The sequence below is a fragment of the Rhinolophus ferrumequinum genome, chromosome 4 (assembly GCF_004115265.2).
Source record: "Rhinolophus ferrumequinum isolate MPI-CBG mRhiFer1 chromosome 4, mRhiFer1_v1.p, whole genome shotgun sequence".
Taxonomy (NCBI): Eukaryota; Metazoa; Chordata; class Mammalia; order Chiroptera; family Rhinolophidae; genus Rhinolophus; species Rhinolophus ferrumequinum.
Window position 1 is genome coordinate 88,375,221 of NC_046287.1, and position 17,426 is coordinate 88,392,646.

The 17,426-nt window shown below is 34.8% G+C and overlaps 1 protein-coding gene across 9 annotated transcripts in view; it reads right to left on the reverse strand.

Moving 5' to 3' along the window:
• Positions 1-471: 471 nt before the first annotated feature.
• The window catches only part of FNDC3A (fibronectin type III domain containing 3A), a 156,034-nt gene continuing 139,079 nt past the window's right edge, over positions 472-17,426 (reverse strand). For 8 of the 9 annotated variants that reach the window (XM_033104240.1, XM_033104239.1, XM_033104238.1 and 5 more), the window contains 9 exons: positions 16,924-17,029; positions 16,661-16,836; positions 15,082-15,195; positions 14,202-14,351; positions 13,821-14,104; positions 13,506-13,718; positions 11,039-11,205; positions 9,745-9,872; positions 2,730-3,044 (listed from right to left, as the gene is read on the reverse strand). In XM_033104240.1, coding sequence (XP_032960131.1) covers positions 2,730-3,044; positions 9,745-9,872; positions 11,039-11,205; positions 13,506-13,718; positions 13,821-14,104; positions 14,202-14,351; positions 15,082-15,195; positions 16,661-16,836; positions 16,924-17,029 — 1,653 coding nt within the window. Of the gene's footprint in view, positions 3,045-9,744; positions 9,873-11,038; positions 11,206-13,505; positions 13,719-13,820; positions 14,105-14,201; positions 14,352-15,081; positions 15,196-16,660; positions 16,837-16,923; positions 17,030-17,426 lie in introns of all 9 variants that reach the window. The other variant, XM_033104246.1, reaches the window with a different exon arrangement.

The following is a 17,426-nucleotide window of genomic DNA, read 5'->3' on the forward strand; positions in this document are numbered from 1 at the left end:
AACGGATCCCTGGATGAGGTCTGTGAAAAGGAAATTTTCACAGGGCAAGGAGTGAGAGGGAATGTTGAGCTCTCTAGGTGGAGGGCAGACCAGGGGGGTGATGGCAGTGCCAGTAACAGGAAGGTTCTGGCGGTGGGAGAAGGAAGGTGCTAGGAGAAGGTGAAGAATACAGGAAAAGTGAGGAGAGGTCAGAGATTTTCTTTCCAATGGAAGTTTACCTCAGACCCATCCTTATGTATGTAAAGGAAGCCAGATATCAAATGAATTGTACAAAATCAAGTCACTAGCATAAAACTTCTAATTTCATTATCTAGTCTACTGGTCTTTATCTTTTTGAATATGCGTGCTCCCATGCTGAAGATTTAAATAATGTTGGGAAAATTGTTGCAAGCCCATTGCAAGAGGGGAGACCTTAACATTTTCTAAAAGAGGCAGGAAATAATGAATGCATATGAACACAATAAACATATCTCAAAAAAGAATGATACAACTTTTATTTTCCATGGATTTTAAAGATACTTTTACTACATATTTTATGTATTTTTATGAGATTATATTTTTTCATTTGTATGAAGTTCAACCTTATACAATTTTAAGGTGATATGTTTGGTAGTGTATCTATAATCTTTAAAAAGTTTAGAGTTTTTGGAATGTACAGTATATGAGGTAAAATCAAGATTACATTAAAAATTGTTTTCTCTTCTGCACTAATTTTGCAGTGAGGTTCAAATGGCAAGTACACTATTAAATGACATTTACTATCAAAAATAGGAGTTCATTTGAGTTACTATGAAAAACATAAGCCACCGTAACTGCCACAGTGGCACATTTACCATTTTAGACATTCAACTATATAGAAATCTCTGGGCTATTACACTCAAACTCATTTGTACTGCCAAATGTGGCACTTTTAAGAAGTTTCTAGAAAACAATCGCAATCATTTGTTTTTGGGGAAAGTTATCAGCCTATATATAAGAGATTAAATTTAAATAAAATGTAAACATACAGTATATTATAGTGACAGATCATTCTTACCACTTGGAAAGGCCAAGTTTATCCGTTTCTTTTTTGAACAAAGGTTAATGTTTTTTCTACAGCACAGATCATTTGACACAAAACAATTACAACACATGCCCATTCTAATATAAGAAAAATTCTTCAGAGATCTTCAAAGCACAAAACGTATGTCCTTTATCAAAAACTGACAGAAGTGCTTAGTAATCACTAAACTGCTAACCTCAGCAACTAAAAATTAGTGATTCGCTATCCTGAAATTCAAATAATAAATTAAAAAGGCTAGTTACAAATGTTTTACAGATAACAGATGTGATAAAACAAGAATTTTAGATAGTTTCATTACAAAGTGTATTATTACTGGCAGTCATTGACATCTATGGAAGATGTACAATGTGACACTTGACGAAATACAATCTGATCATCCAATAACTCACAAATGCAAGCTCACAAAACATTAATGAATTATGTAATTGCAAAGTGCTCTAATGCAACATTAACCACATGCAATCAACAATTTGGAAGTATCCAAACAGACATTACATTAAACATTAGTTTTTCAAGATAGAAAGCAGCTTGAAGTTTACTGGTGCAAATTAATTTTGTCTTTGAATTTGGTGTCCCAAACAAAAAGGTTAGGTTTGATTATGGATTCTGATGATGATGGCAGTAGTTACAGGAGAAGCAGCAAAACTTATGGGAGTTCTTCAAAATTAGCCTATACCAGATGGATGGAGCAAGTGTGTATGTGTGTGCGTGTCTATATATATTTCTACACTTGGTATGTATAGTTTATATGTATGCCACACATGTATGTGCAGGTTTTTATACACATACATAAATAGTTCAAAGGTTCACAAAACTAAATTATATAGGTTTGAAATTCAGAGTTGATTATGATTACTTTAAAAAAGTAACTATCTAAAAGCTCTCTGTTCTTTTCCACGTTCTCAAGACCTGAAGATGTGCCTGTTGAGTAAACATTAAAATATTTAGGCCAAGTAAACTGTCTGTGCTTTCTTTAAGTGACTTATCTGTGAATTCATGAATATATAGTTTAATGAAGAACTCCACATTTATCAAACAAGAAAGTTTTTTTTATGCATATTCTTTCATCCAGTTTTTGTTTGCTAAGCCCCTCCAGTTATTCATCATAATCTCACTTACCAAATAATTAAGACAAATGAGGAGGTAGAAATATAGCACTAGATTGCTTTCACAGCATCAGACTTTAACATTTTTACATAGCATGTTAGTCTAAATTTTAATCATTCTGAATCATTTTACTAGGTAAAATCTTTAAAACAAACAGATCAGGTTGTCACTGTTACACTCATGCTGACTGGTCAAAATATCAATTATACATTGTTACCTCTTAGAAAGTTGTTTGACAAGAAGGCATGAAAAAAAAAAAAAAAAGAAGAGAGAGAGAGAGAGAGAGAGAGAGAGAGAGAGAGAGAAGGAGAAAGAGAGAGAAGAAATTAAGAAAAAGCCCCAACCAAACAAAACCCCCCAAATTGCTATTTCTGTGGCTTGCATTCTAATAAGGTGCCAGCCTCTACCTAACAATATAAGCACTGAAAATGGCAAAAATGATGTACTCTAGTCTCAATGCCAGTGCTAAATGCCACTGTTTTTGTAAAAGCAATACAGAAATAATTTTAGTACATGACAAAATAAAATGTAATACAGTATTAAAAATAAAGTTATATTTTCACTTGATTACAAAGTACTGAATGATAAAGGCGATTAAAATGGAAAAGAAAGCAAACAGCACAAGGATGACGGCTGCGCACTGCTCGTCGCTCAGCGCCCGCCGGGTCCTCGTGCTTCCCTCAGTGTCTCTGTGGGCACTGGCCGCTGGCTCAGTCCTCTGAGAGATGAAGAGCACGGTTGTGCTGTAGGGACCGACCAGGTCCTGATGCCCCACGGGGTCTTGGCACTGGCGAATGGCACACACGCGGAAACGATATTCACAGTTCAGCTGAAGGCTTGAATACCGGAATGAAGAGTCGGGGCCTTTGTAAATCTGTTTAAAAAAAATTTGTGTGGAAGCTGGGTAGAAAATCTGGTTAGTTTCAAAACTGGCTAGTTGTAGAATTATTTTTTGACCTGGAAGTTAGTGAGTGCCACTACTTTTAAGTGGCGTTAAAAAAAAAAAACCTATCCATTAAAGGACTTACCTGTCTGCTGCGTTAAGGGCAGGAGAAACTGGAAAAGTGAGGATGTGAGATCTACCCTACCCTCATAGTAGCTAGAGAACAAGCTAGAGAAAAGCACCATCAACCCACAGGCATTTCCCTGGTTTCCTCAAATGTAAGAAGTCAATCTTTTGTGAAATCATTTCATGAAAGGAGGAAGAGTGTCTAATCTTGCTGCCCCATTGTATCTTTTCAAACATATCTGTTAAATGAAATAATTAACGAATAAGAGGAGCTTTCTATAGCTGTCTATGGCAAACCATTATATAAACTTGAAAGAGATCACTTAGAATCACAGAATTGGATATTAAAAGCCAACTCCTCTGCCTATTCCCAAGAAGGAAGATAACAAGCATGGAACTCCATAGATTTTCAAGAGTGTGCTAGTGATTCAGAGAATATGTACTGGAATCGGTCACCCTGGGTCCACGCCCTGCTCTACCACTCTACACTCCATGTGATCTTAGAATAATTACCTCGGTGTAATAAACATCAGAATAATTACCTTGTATGGGAATTATGAGAATGAAATAAACTAAGACTTGTAAAGTCCTTAGCACAGCCCAGCATATAGTGAGCGCTCAAAACACGAGGCTATCATTCCCACTGATGGGTCCCTCCCTGATTCTGTACACGGGAAACCAAGGCTCCCAGTGACTTCCCTGCTGAGCTCTCCCAGCTGGCTGGTGGGCCGTGATTCAGGTTAACGAGGACCTGGGGTGGCATTCCTTCAAGCCGTTTTAGCTGCCTCAATTGCATCTGTGTTGTAAATCTACATTTTTACATACTGGTTTGCTTCTAACGGAGTAAGGTAAGATCTCTGTCTCATTTTTGTGTCTCCAGAATCCAGCACGTAACAGGTATGTAATAAAAGGCAATTAAATTTGTGAATTACTATTTTTACTTCAAAATGTGTATCAGTGAATGCTGAGAAGATACATAAAGGAACTTTTATTGGAGGAAGTAAACCTTAAGATGAGTCTTAAAGAAAATGGTGAATATACATTAGTTCTGAGGATGCAATGAGCATTTTAGAAAGTGGGACTATAGAAATGGTTCATGTCTGGGAGGTGGTGAAAGGACTAACTTAAGTAAATCAGAAGGTTGTATTAGAATGCAGTATGAAACAGCACATATACAACAAGGTCAATTTAGTAAAAGTAAAAAATATGTGTTTGTCTTACGGATATAGTGGCTGATATTTATTTTTGTCTTTAAATTTTTCTTTACTTTCCATTTGACTCCAAATGAGCGTGGTAATATGGTTAGGAGAAAAAAACTCAACAAATGGCATGAGGGCCATAGGCGAAGAGATCTGCCAGAGAGGAATATGCTAATACACTAGTTGGAAATTTAGGTTTAATTCCACAGGGGCCAGCTCAGGGGTGTGATATTTAAAAAGTGATCAAGGATTCCGAATCATAAGGCTGAGTGAGGGAGTGAGGGAGCTGGGCAGGACAGGGCTGCTTCCTGTATAAAAAAGCACACGGTTATGAAGCTTTAGTCCTGTTTTTATGGATCATTTTTAGAAATGACTTTTATTTGAGTAAGAGTTAACAGCTACCCCTTCTCCCCCCATTCTTCTGAGAGTTTAAAGCTTGGGGACCAAAATGATGTTGGTGCTCATGACACTGAGGAAATAAGGGAAAGGTTGGAGAGGAGAGATTGGGAGGAAAAATGATGCGATGAAGTTTTCAATTTCGTGTTTTAGAAATTGGGAGGATATCTACACAGGGAGACATCTTATACGGAACTGGACATACCGGACTGAAGAAAACAGATGAACTTGCTAAAGCTCATTTAAAAAGTTTCTACATCTAAGTGAAGCTATTCAAAATAAACCTCACGCTTGAGATGAGCTAGGGTAGGTCTTAGAAAGAGAAATAAGAATTAAAATGAATAACACCATTTACGCCTCCCCCCACCCTTTTCATATTAACAAGGTAAAATTGTAATGATTTTAATAGAAAAGGGCAAGTAAAAACTAATAAATTCATAATTTTTTGGCCTGTAACTTTTGCTCAGATAGTTTAAACATATAATTAAACAAAATGAAACAAAAATAAAGCAGCCCCTTATATTTGCTATCAATCAACTATCCATTTATATGTAGAGTGTAGCATATATCAATTAATGCAAATTTATAGTTAAGAGAATGGCAGGCAAGAGATTAGTGTTTTCACTTTGCATTTTAATTGAGAAATGCAGACTAAATTTAAGCTTGTGAAGTTCGGGCATGCCTAGCTGGCCAAGTACTTTGAGCAAGTATGCAAACTGCAACAGAATTTTTATAGGGAAACCTTTAATTTACCAAGTATTTTACTAAAATAGTTTTTGTTCTTATCTTTTTAAGGACAAGTGTACGTGTTTACTATCAAAGACAACCACGTTTGAAGCTATCAGTACAGAGGAACAAATTCTGTTTAACTATTTGTACTTTCTGTGCACATCACATATCCACAATCTGATTTTACATTGAGTAATATGCACAGTACATATTACTGTAGCAGTTAGTATAAAACAATGATTTCAGCAATGCATTATTTTGAGTGTACTTATTTAAACCTTTCCTTAACATTATGCATTAGATTACAATTAAAAGTAATTATTCATTATGACATATAATAAGGCATATACTCTTAAATAATTTGGTACATATGGTCACACAATGTGATATTTCTGTAATTTATGAATATATTATTGCAAATAATTATTTTGTAGTGATAAATACATGAAGAGAACAGTAAACACCCTAATAACTGACTGTAGACACTACATAGCTTTTGTCTCTAACATTACTTCCCCTCTATTATTGCTGAGAGTTGTAAGTGAACTTGGAGCTGTCAGAGCAGTTCTTAAATTTATTGTGCACAAACACCACTTGGAATGAAAACAAAAACAAAATAGAATTGTGGGTCCCACTCACAGACATTCAAGTTCATTGGGTCTGCAGGCTACTCTGAGGAGCGCTGTCTTTGAGAATCTAAGATCAAACAGGAAGAAGTTGTACAGAATCCAACAGGCCAAGGTCCCAGCACCTATTCTTGACACTGCCGACAGTACCCTGATTTTGAATGGGGAGTCAAACTCTTCTGTACCCAGCCCATACGCTGGCCTGCCTCTTAACTCTAGAGGTTGGCTTAAGCCCTGGCAGTCACTGGTTCAGGAATAGCTTTGTAATCCAAAGCGTTCTGGTAAGTTCCCCATGGCTAAGGGCAGCACTGAAGACACAGAAACCACGTTGCTGAGGACTTCACTGAGCTGCGTCAGCCAGTCCTGAAATCTGACTACCTTCAGGCTGCTCCTGAAGAGGATTTACACTTAATTGCTTATAAACCAGTTTGAATTGATTTTCCTGGCAGCCTTAGGGAGTGCATCCTCTCAACCACAAGGTTGCCGGTTTGACTCCCGCAAGGGATGGTGGGCTGCACCCCCTGCAACTAACAACAGCAACTGGACCTGCAGCTGAGCTGCGTCCTCCGCAACTAAGACTGAAAGGACAACAACTTAAAGCTGAACGGCACCCTCCACAACTAAGATTGAAAGGACAACAACCTGACTTGGAAAAAAGTCCTGGAAGTACACACTGTTCCCCAATAAAGTCCTGTTAAAAAAAAAAAAAAAAAGAACAGCCTTAGGAACAGACTCCCAGTGGAGTTCATCTGCTTTGAAAGTGGCCTACTGTCCCCTGATATTGTCACTTCACCTTGTTATATACCATTTGAAATGCTTTTTAACTTTGGTTAAAAAGCACTTGCTTTTAAAAAAGTATATACTTCTGAGAGGATTAAAGAGCCAGCAGACACTTGACTTTTGGTAAGCAAATAGTCTTTCTTTTAAAGCCAAAGAGGTCAACTATACTGTACATATGGGAGTTATGTGTGTGAGAGAAGGAGGCAAGAGTCAGAGAAAGAGTATAATTATAGAGAATGGGGCAACTCTAGGTGAGGTGCTACATAGCAAGTTACAGAGCAGCAAGAAGGCAGCAAGGGCTGGTCAAAGCCACTGACTGATCAAAGAGAGGTAAAGAAAGGGCAGAATGCAAAGATAAATTTGTTTCCTTCGAAGTTTGGCCCAGGGTCAAAAGTGCTCGTTGCTGCCACACTCATTGGCTTCCAAACCCCCAAATTCAGCAACATTACAGGTTAAACAGGTTTTTATAGGCTAGCCTAGAAACTCAATTACCAACTTATAAATAATAATCCTCCTTCTTAAAAACATCAACAGTTCCTACTGCTACAGAATAAAGACCCACCAAGACCTGGCCTCCTCCACCACACTCTCCATTTCTGAGCCTTACTCAGGTCGCGCTTGAGAGTTCCCGGATCCCCCTGAGCTCCCCAGCTCCCCCGAAGACTCACTCAAACAACATTCCGTTTGGAAAACATTCCAAAGTCTAGCTGGAATAAATCATTCCTTTTTATAAAGTAGGTTTCATCTTTATTATGACCTGTTATTTGTTTGGCTATGTAAAATGTGTGGCTATGTGACATTTAACTTTCTTGAAATCAGAACAGTAACTTAATATATAGTCCCCGTAATTCTCCACATATTTAATGCATGTGTGGTGAATGTCAAATTTTAAGTAAAATATTAAATTCTATGAAGAATTAAAAAAAGAAATGACCTTCAAACTTTTGGACTATAACTTGCCAATAAATTGTAAAATTTTATGAACATTTAAGAAATTTAGGTGAACATATACAGGATGAAATTCTAAGAAAATCAGTTTTATAGTGTGCTTACAATGTAAAGTAAGTGAAAGTGATGATAGGGTTTAGCTTTTAAGTTAAATTAGAATCAGCATTGCTGTTTCCTGTAGTGACATGTTTATTAAAATTCATATACTACAAGTGTGGGGTCCCTATTTCCTTTAAACATGTAATACAATTACATTTTCTTTAATAGTAATTTTGCTTCCTCCTTAGAAGGAAACCTGCTTATCTGTAAATTATATTCAAATCTAATTACCATGTCAATTTGCAGATGGATTAATAAAGAAAAACGATCACATGCCAAATTCAATATGCCTCTTTGGGGCCTTTTGTAATTTCAGTTAAGAAATTACACTTCCATACTTAACAAAACTTGAAAGAAAAAATATCTATGTTGGAAAATATTTTATTATTAATAGTTATAATGGAAGACCGAAATAAAGATGAATGATTTTCTAGTGGGAAAAGAAAATACAAGATGAGATACTAAAATGAAAACAATCTAGCTTAAAATCCCTCAAAATCAACAAGGTTCACAGCAAAAAGGGAAAATCAGATGAAATGCATATAGAAATTAGGCTTTTGAGTTACATAAAAAGTTCTTTATCTTTAAAATTTCTCGGCCAGGAAGGTGAAACTTCCTCTAGGCTTCCACAATAACTGTGTCTACTGTCATATTTACAACACTGCATTATAATTATGTCTATTAATATTATCGTAAAAACCTCCTTTATGGTCTCTGTGCTGCTGCCCTTGTCCAACTCTAGCCAAAATGACCTGTGTCCGATCATGTGACAACTCTAAGTCAAAATCCTCTATTATCCTTTCTGATTTTACATGCAGTAAAAGTCACAGTATGACCTATAATGTCCTGCATGATCACCATCCCACTCATTGACCCCCTACCATGAACCATCTGACTTCATCTATACCTTTTTTCCCCTGGTTCACACTGCCCCAGCCACACTGGCCTCCTTGTTGTTCATGAAATTTAACAAGCATGCTCCTGCCTCAGGACCTTTGCACCTATTGTTTCCCCTTAACACTCTTCTCTCCATATTCATTTCCTTTGGGTCTCTGTTGAACTGTCATCTAACTGCCCTGTATGAAACAGCACTAGCTGTCCCTTCCCCCAGTACTCCCTATTCATTTTATTCAGTTTTATTTTTTTCTCCTCTGCAATTATCACTATCTAACATCTTATATATTGATGAGTTCATTGCTTTTTAGTATCTCTTCTTTTTTTTTACTAGAATGTAAGCTCTATGGAGGCAAAGACTTTTTACTCAATGTTACATCCTGATTGCCTAGTGCAGAGTTCAACAAATACTTGTCAAATGAATGAATATTCTGTTTAAGTGTAGTTCACATCCAAAAGATTTTTAATCCTGAGATACTAATCTTTGGAACACAATAAGTACCGAACAATTTTTTTTCAATTATAATTGACATACAATATTATATTAGTTTCAGGTATACAATGTAGTGATTAGACATTTATGTAACTTGTGAAATGATTACCCCGATAAGTCTAGGACCCTTCTGACGTCATAGTTATTACAGTATTAATGACTTTATTCCCTATACTGTACTTTATATTGCATGACTATTTTTATAACTGCCAATTTGTACTTCTTAATCCCTTCAGCTTTTTTACCTCCACTCCCAATTGGGTGACCATTAATTTGTTCTCTTTATCTATGAGTTGAAGAAACGTTTTTGAATTAGGAAGATAGTCAAATCTTGCATTGAAAATACATAAAAATGCTAAAGGCAAAAATATGTATCGATAGAATTGTATCTTGGTACATACCTGTTTGAATTCTGAATCTTTTCCCAGCATAGCTTGAAGACTGTAAATAACTGGATCACCTTTCATTGGCTGCAAACACTCCCATGAAATTTCACAAATGTGATCATTTATTTTTTCTATTTTGGGGGCTATAGAGAACAAAAAAAATAAGTAAAATCTGCTCTACTTGATTTTTAACTTGGAACATCACATAGACACTTGTTTTAATCAAAATCAACAAACCTTTAAATCCCAGTTCTAAATTTGAAATAAATATCAGTGAAGTTTTGAAATTTGCAGAGAAATGGTCAATGGTTCACTCTTATTACCTCCAGGGCATACAATGTACAGATGCTATAATGGCTTGATTGACAAGGTAAGCCCTATTTTCATTGGGCTAAAGAGCCAACAGAAGGGTAAAGGGAAGTTCAGAAATAATTACTATGATACTTTTAAGAGTATAACAAGAACATAAAAATTTATAATTTAATAAATTTCCTAAGATGATGAGTTGAAAAATATCCTAGTTGCTTGACCACATAATGACTTTTTCAAAGGGGTTAAAATCAGCAATATTCTAATGTTAATTAAGAGACACTAAACTAGATAAGGGAACAGAAAAATGACTTAGTGGAACTCCATCAACATTATTGGAAACACTATTCAAGAATATTTCTGTTAACTATGGATCTGCTTAACAAATGATACATTCAAGTACATCGTCCAGGACACTGTATTAGAAGTGTTTGTCATTTGTTCTCAGAGTGTGAGGAATTTTAGTTGTTTTGGCTAAATGCACAGGTACAATCTTGCTGGGGTCATTTTAAAATAACCCCTCTGAAATTAATATATATACGTGTGTGTGTGTGTGTGTGTGCGCGCGTGTAAATTTGATTTAAACATTCAAGTTAACTGAGAATTTATGTTTTGCTTAACAGACAACCTGGTTCTTTCTTTGAAATTCGAATGAATGAATGACTCAAAACAACCAAAGTTTGTTTATTAAAAACAGCAAATGACCCTATTAGAAAACCAGCCTATCTATTCAATTTAGTATTTTTATGTTAGAGTATTTAAAAAGATCAGTGACAAAAACTGGTACTTGTCTGAGTATCAATGTGCCAGATAAAACAGCTTTTATTATTGAGTGAAACTACCAGTAGGTGAGTTTGCATATAAAATTTCTTTCTTACAATTTAAATGTTGGACATATACTGGATGATAAATTTTAATAACAGTACATAAAGCACTTTATGCAAATGCATTTAAAATTAACTTGTTATTAAAGAAAATAACTTGAGGATGTATAACATACCTTTCAAGGCAGCTGGGACAGACTTTGGAGTAGTGAAAATATATTCTTGGGAGAGAGGACCTTCCCCTGCTTCATTACAAGCTTGAATACAGAATTTATAGGATGTTGACTCATTAAGTCTTTGTACTTTGTATGTATGACATGGACCTCTGTACAAGGATACAAACCTAAAATGGAAATGATTCATTTAAAATAATCCTTGACGTCCGTATGTTTAAAAACTATTAAAAAAGTACAGTTGGGACATTATTTAGGAATAATAAAGTACTCCTACAATTTAGTCCAAATAAATATGTGTTTTTTCTCAGATGATGAAAATCACAGAATTGGTAAATATCCCAATTTGACATGGTTTTCTGAAAATTTACTGCTAAATTTCATATCCAACCATGGTAACTTTTTCAGGTTTCTGACTGCTGTGTTTTAATGTACATATTTTTAAAGATATTTAGAACCCCACAATTTCCATTATAAATTATTTCTAACTGGAGTCACAGGCATATACTTTGTCACATAAAAATGGGAATTCTCAATTCCCAGGCATAATTTTAGATGATTTGGTGATGTTTTGTAGAGATTTACATAGCAGTATGATAGAATATATAATTTCCCATAAATTATCCACTAGAACTGTTAGATGGGAAATTTAACATCATATATGTTACCCATAAGTTGAATGTTCCCCAATATTTTTGATGGGCTGTTTTTTAAATTTTTTAAAAAATTTAATTGAAAAGAAACTGGGAAATGAATGAGTACTCATATAGTTCTAATAGTCTGAAAACTATAGTCAGGTTAAAAACGAAATATTTAATGACCTCAAGTAAGAGTATTTCCAAGAAGCAATAATTGGATAAGCCTTTTTAATCTCCAAAATGTTTTTTTATTTTTTGGGGGGTTTCTTTCAATGATAGGAAAAAAACTAGTGGCAAAACCACTGTTGAAAAAAGCTAAACAGTGACAAAACCTGTGGTCAGGGAACAGATGAAGTAACCTTGTGGCAGCAAGTGTAAATAGTTGTGAAAAATCATTGGAAAATAACTAAATTATTTATTATTAAATTATTTATTAAATTTATATAGTAAATTTAGTAAATTATAGTAGATTCAGTGTCATAAAATTTTTAAATTTATTTTCCATAGCCAAAGGCCACTAACCATACTCATAGCCTATAACAATTCTCTAGTTTCTAGCTAAATATTAAGTTTGAAGTTCTATAATAGAATACAGAATATAGACTATAATATAATCTATATTTAATAGAATCTTTATTACTCTATTATCTTTCAACCAAAGACTTATTTAGATCTGTTTTTTGTAAACCTTCTTATACTACCCCAAATGTATATGCTGGAAATGGGATGAAAATAACTTAAAAAATTAATTCACTGAACAGTAACAACATATATTAAAGATAAATGGCTATACCAAAAACCTGTGGCAAGACAAAGAACCTCCTTCTAGACGTAAGGATACAAAGAGTACATAAAATTTTGCAGAACAGAGGCTAACATTCACAGAGGCACAGATTTCAGGAAATGACCAATACTGTCAGTTCTGTGTAATGCTCTTACTGGTGATAAAGTATTTTTAATTCCATGTGTCATTTTAAATGTGTAAGTATTTCCAATAGAGGGTACTAAATACTTGGTTAAGATACAAACCCAACACAAAAAGCAAAGTAACCGCGGGAAAAACTGTTAACTAGTACTCGGAATCTATCAGATACACAAATTATTTCTAATAAACTGAAAAGTAGAAACGTAAAATTCTAATTCTTAAAATATTAGAAGAGTAACAGCTGTGGCGGGTACATGGCATTGTTTATGTGGGATAACAGTCCCAGATTGATATTTGAATAATGTATATTATAAATATTTTGAATAACATTGTAATTCAAATTCATGATTTAGTGGGGGTAATATACAGTATGAATGTAATGAAAATGTAAAGGATGGCAGCACAGGGAAGAACCTGAGCAGCAAGGGGACTGGATAACTAATCAGAGTCTGACAGATCTGACAATGAGGAACTGCCAGATTCATTTAGTGTGCAGGCCCTGACAGGGGTGTGGAGGAGAGTAAGACATAATCCCTGTCCTCAAGAATCTCAGAGGCCTTAAATCATTCAATCATTTACCGTAAAAATTGCCTCTTGCTGGAAGTAAGCACTAGAAAGCTAGCAAAGACTGTGTTTCTTTTACTAGAATGAAGAGAGTAAATGGGTTACAGAAGAGAGACAAAGAATAGCCCACTTAATTTTTTTCTCTTTTGGCATCCCACCCACCAGTTAAAAACAGGAAATCTTCATTATGTCTCTGATGTTTCAAAAATGGCACACTTAAAAATTATTTCTTAGAATTCTAACTCTATTTTTGAAAATTTATTTTATTTACTTCTATTGTTTATAAAAATTCACATGCTTAAGACCTAAGAAACTACACAAAGAAGCAATTAAAAACATCTACCTTCCATTCTTATCCTCCATCTGAAGATGGTACTGAACAGAATCTGTTGACAATGTCTTTGGGGTTCCTTCTCCCCATTTCAGCTTAAGGTTCTGGTGGCTGAAGGCAACACATTCCAGACGAGGTGGATCAGGAGGGAGGGGCTTGGTTTTTAATTTTATCATGTGGCTGAAAGGACCAGCTCCAAGGCTATTCAAGGCTTGAATTCGTATTCTTAGTGTCACATTAAAAATAAAAATAGAATGTTAGTTTATGATTATTCTATTTAAAGTGTCTCTGGTCTAGGCAAAAATTAACATAGTTTTTATAGTGTACCTGTATGTTGTATCTGGTTGTAAATTGTCTATAATATAGCTTGTAACTTTTCCTACTGTCAAGGGCTGTTTATCTCCAAAGTCTATGCTATAGGCAAGGATTTCTGAACCGTGGTCACAAGGCTTTTCCCAGCTTACTGCAAGGCATGTAGAAGGTGAATAATGGGGATTTTCGATATCATCATCACTTATTTCTTGAAGACAAGTCACAACAGCAGGAACTGATGGTGGAGTCGCACAGGCTACTACTTCACTGAAAGGGCCTGCACCCACAATACTCAGAGCCTACAAATTAACAGAGCCCATAATTAACAAAGACATGACCATCAAAATGCCCCCAAAACCCCGGATAGAGTAAGTGACAAGGCCCTGATTGCCTTACCTGGACTCGGCAATAATAGGTAGTTGCTGGTGAAAGTCCTTTTAATTCATAACTGAGACCAGGCCCACAATAACATATCTGCATGCTTCCTTCAACTCCTCCCCACTCTAATCGATATTCAGTGACATCAGTTCCATTACTCAAAGGGACCTTTAAATTAAGAAACGGATAAAGGTCTTAAATTTTGACATTGATTAAATAGCTTCTGGGTAAAAATGTTCTTTACCTGAGCATATAAAAAACTGGATTGCTTTTGAATTTGAAAAAGTGTTTAAGCAGAACTAAGACTTCAATATTGTACTTTTATTCATTAAGGCCTCCTGAATTTAAGATTGGTTAAAAAAAAAAAACTTTGTTTTCAATTAGAAGTAGAAATATGACTGAATTACTTTAGAAAGAGTATTTTAAGGTAAATAAACTTCTAAATAATGCTATTTAGTAATATAAAATGTTTAATCATACAAGGACATTTTCTTTGTTAAATTTCAAAGGAAACCAAAAATGTAATCATCATTACTAATGATTACTATGCACAATACACTGTAGATAATAAATATGAGAAACACTATTATACTAATTACTATGAATGTTTGTTCTAAATGTTAGTTAAGCTCGCCAATGCCTAAATACCTCAGTTCTGAGACAAAGCCTTTGATAAAATACAAAGCACATCATGAACAAGAATCTAAGTACTTGTCATGAAATTATACCTTACTTAAATGCTTCAAGGAGAAAAAAGAGCTCATTTTTCACCATGTGAATTTAACTAGACTTACTCTTTGTATAACTTAGGAGACAATACGAATAGTACCTTTATTCTTTTATGCAAATTATTCTAATAGCTTAGAAAGTAAATACAAGTCAGTGGAAATCACAGTACCTCCCAATTCACTTGAGCACAAGTTGCAGATCTGCATGTCACTTGAGGGGGCTTGCACTGATCTGGTGGTCCAGGGGCTGTAGTAATATCACATTTTTCTGAAAATGGTCCAAACTAGAAAAACAAATTTAAACAGGGCTTTCATTTTTCACCTACTGATTGCTTTGCATAGCTCTCCATAAAAATTCACAAATAATTAAGTGTATCATTTCTCTCCTTTAAGACTAATTGGTCATAATATAATTCTAAAAGTTCACAGAAAGTAAAAAGATTTAATCATCACGGAAGTGAACATGTGTGGTATTTTTAATAAAGTTTCATTTACTGTACTTTCTTTTCTTGTCCCTTATTTCTTCATGAACTGGTTTTCATAAGAAGGGTGGGACATTAGGGAATTAGGTGGATGGAACCAATCAGAAGAAATTATGTGAGGAAAGCACAGGAGATGGTAGGCATAAATTGTATCTTCAAATTTAGAATAACTTTAGAAAGGTCCAGAATGTATGTTCTCTAGAAATACAGAAAGCAAGTATTCACGTAAGATAATTTAGATAAATTATCAGGAACCTGGAAACACAGATTAAGGATAGTAGTATGAAAGATGCTATCACAATGTATTTAGAGCCCTCTAGGGCTGACAAGATGATGACTTCAGATAGGAAGGGATGACTTATGTAAGAACTGCCAAACAGCATATAAATTTGACATATAAGAAATTTAAAAATAAGTTTACAGATACAAATATTGAATGCAGTTGGAGGATGTAAAATATAGTACAGTTCACTAAAATTTGAAATAATGGGGAGGGAAGAAGCTTAGTTTAATTTTGTGAAATTTTAATTTATAGTTTAAAGAAATAGTGTTACTCAGTTGAGGTTAAGAAGTTACTGCTTTGACCTTAGATGCTTTGATCTTAGAGAACCTGCTTTAATGCAGAGAGATGAGAGATGTCATAGGGGAGTGGAAAGGGCTCCGGCTCTGAAGTCTGACAAACCTCAACCTGAGGCTTATTATCACTTCTTAGCTTGTGTGACTGTGGGCAAAGTATTTAGTTTTTCTTAGCCCCAGCTTTCCTCAGTTGTAAAATGGGGTATCACCTATTTTGTCCATTTTATGGAGTTGCACTCATATTTAGATAATATTAAAAAAATCCACACAAAACGAGAAATGCTTAAAATGTAAAGTGTTTCTCCTTAGGCAAAAAATGAATCACAATTAGTTGCCAACTCAATGCTGCATACAATCAGCCTCAAAAAAACAAGTATTTCATCGTATGATCTTGTTTCTACTCTTAAATTTACTAAGTAAACCCTATTAGCACCACCTGAAAGGCAAACTTTAGCCCAGATCAAGTCCAAAGTGTCACGAATTCTAAGTGGGATTTGAAAAATACCGAGATTCTATAACAATTAAGTTATGGTATATACTGACCTTGCTCTTATTTATCAATATAGGGTTATTAAAAATTGTAAAATATGGAATCACATGTTGAAAGCCAAACAGCCACATAAAGGGTACATTTATGTATGTTCCATGAAACACCACTAGGATTACAATTCAGTCAGCACGGTCTCCCTACCCCCATTTTGTTAGCTGCGCGCAGTCTGAAGCTGTAAGTCTTTCCAGGAAGAAGGTTGTTCACTGTACATTCTACTTCAGAACCTTGGTAAACTTCTCTGGGTTCATCTTTTTCTACAGGAGACATTTCCACACCATAGCAGGAAATCGGTGATCCACCATCGACCAGAGGGGGTCCTAAAGGTGGAAAGATTTATGCAACTTAACAAGGGGAATATATTTAGTAGTAACTTAATTATAATTTATTACCAAAAGGGAAATTACCCCATCGTAATTGTATTTCTTTTGCTTTGGGTCTACCCTGTAATCTGGGAGGGAGACATGGGCCAGGAGGCACAGCTGGAGTCTGCACAAGTAAAGTTTCAGATACCTGCCAAAACAAAAGCAAAAACAAAACAAAAATGCCCCAAGCCAACTAATCAGACTGCTTGTATTAAAGAAAAATAACATGAACACAAAAATTGCACCAATAATTTGAAATTGTACTTAACTACAACTGAAAATAAAGTTCTCAATAAATCAGAATCCAATTAAATCATTAAAAATCAAATTTTATATAAACAAAATAAAGACAAGTACTACGTGACCACTATATACAAAGAAAGTTATCAAAAAAAAAACGAAACAAAGAACTTTTCCTTTTCTTCTTTACATAAGTAAAAAACAAAAAAACCCAACTTCCAACACAACCTAATGGACATTATTTTTTACCCTGTCCAAATGGATTAGCAAATCTCTTCCAAAGAAGGATGTTTTAACATCCTGTA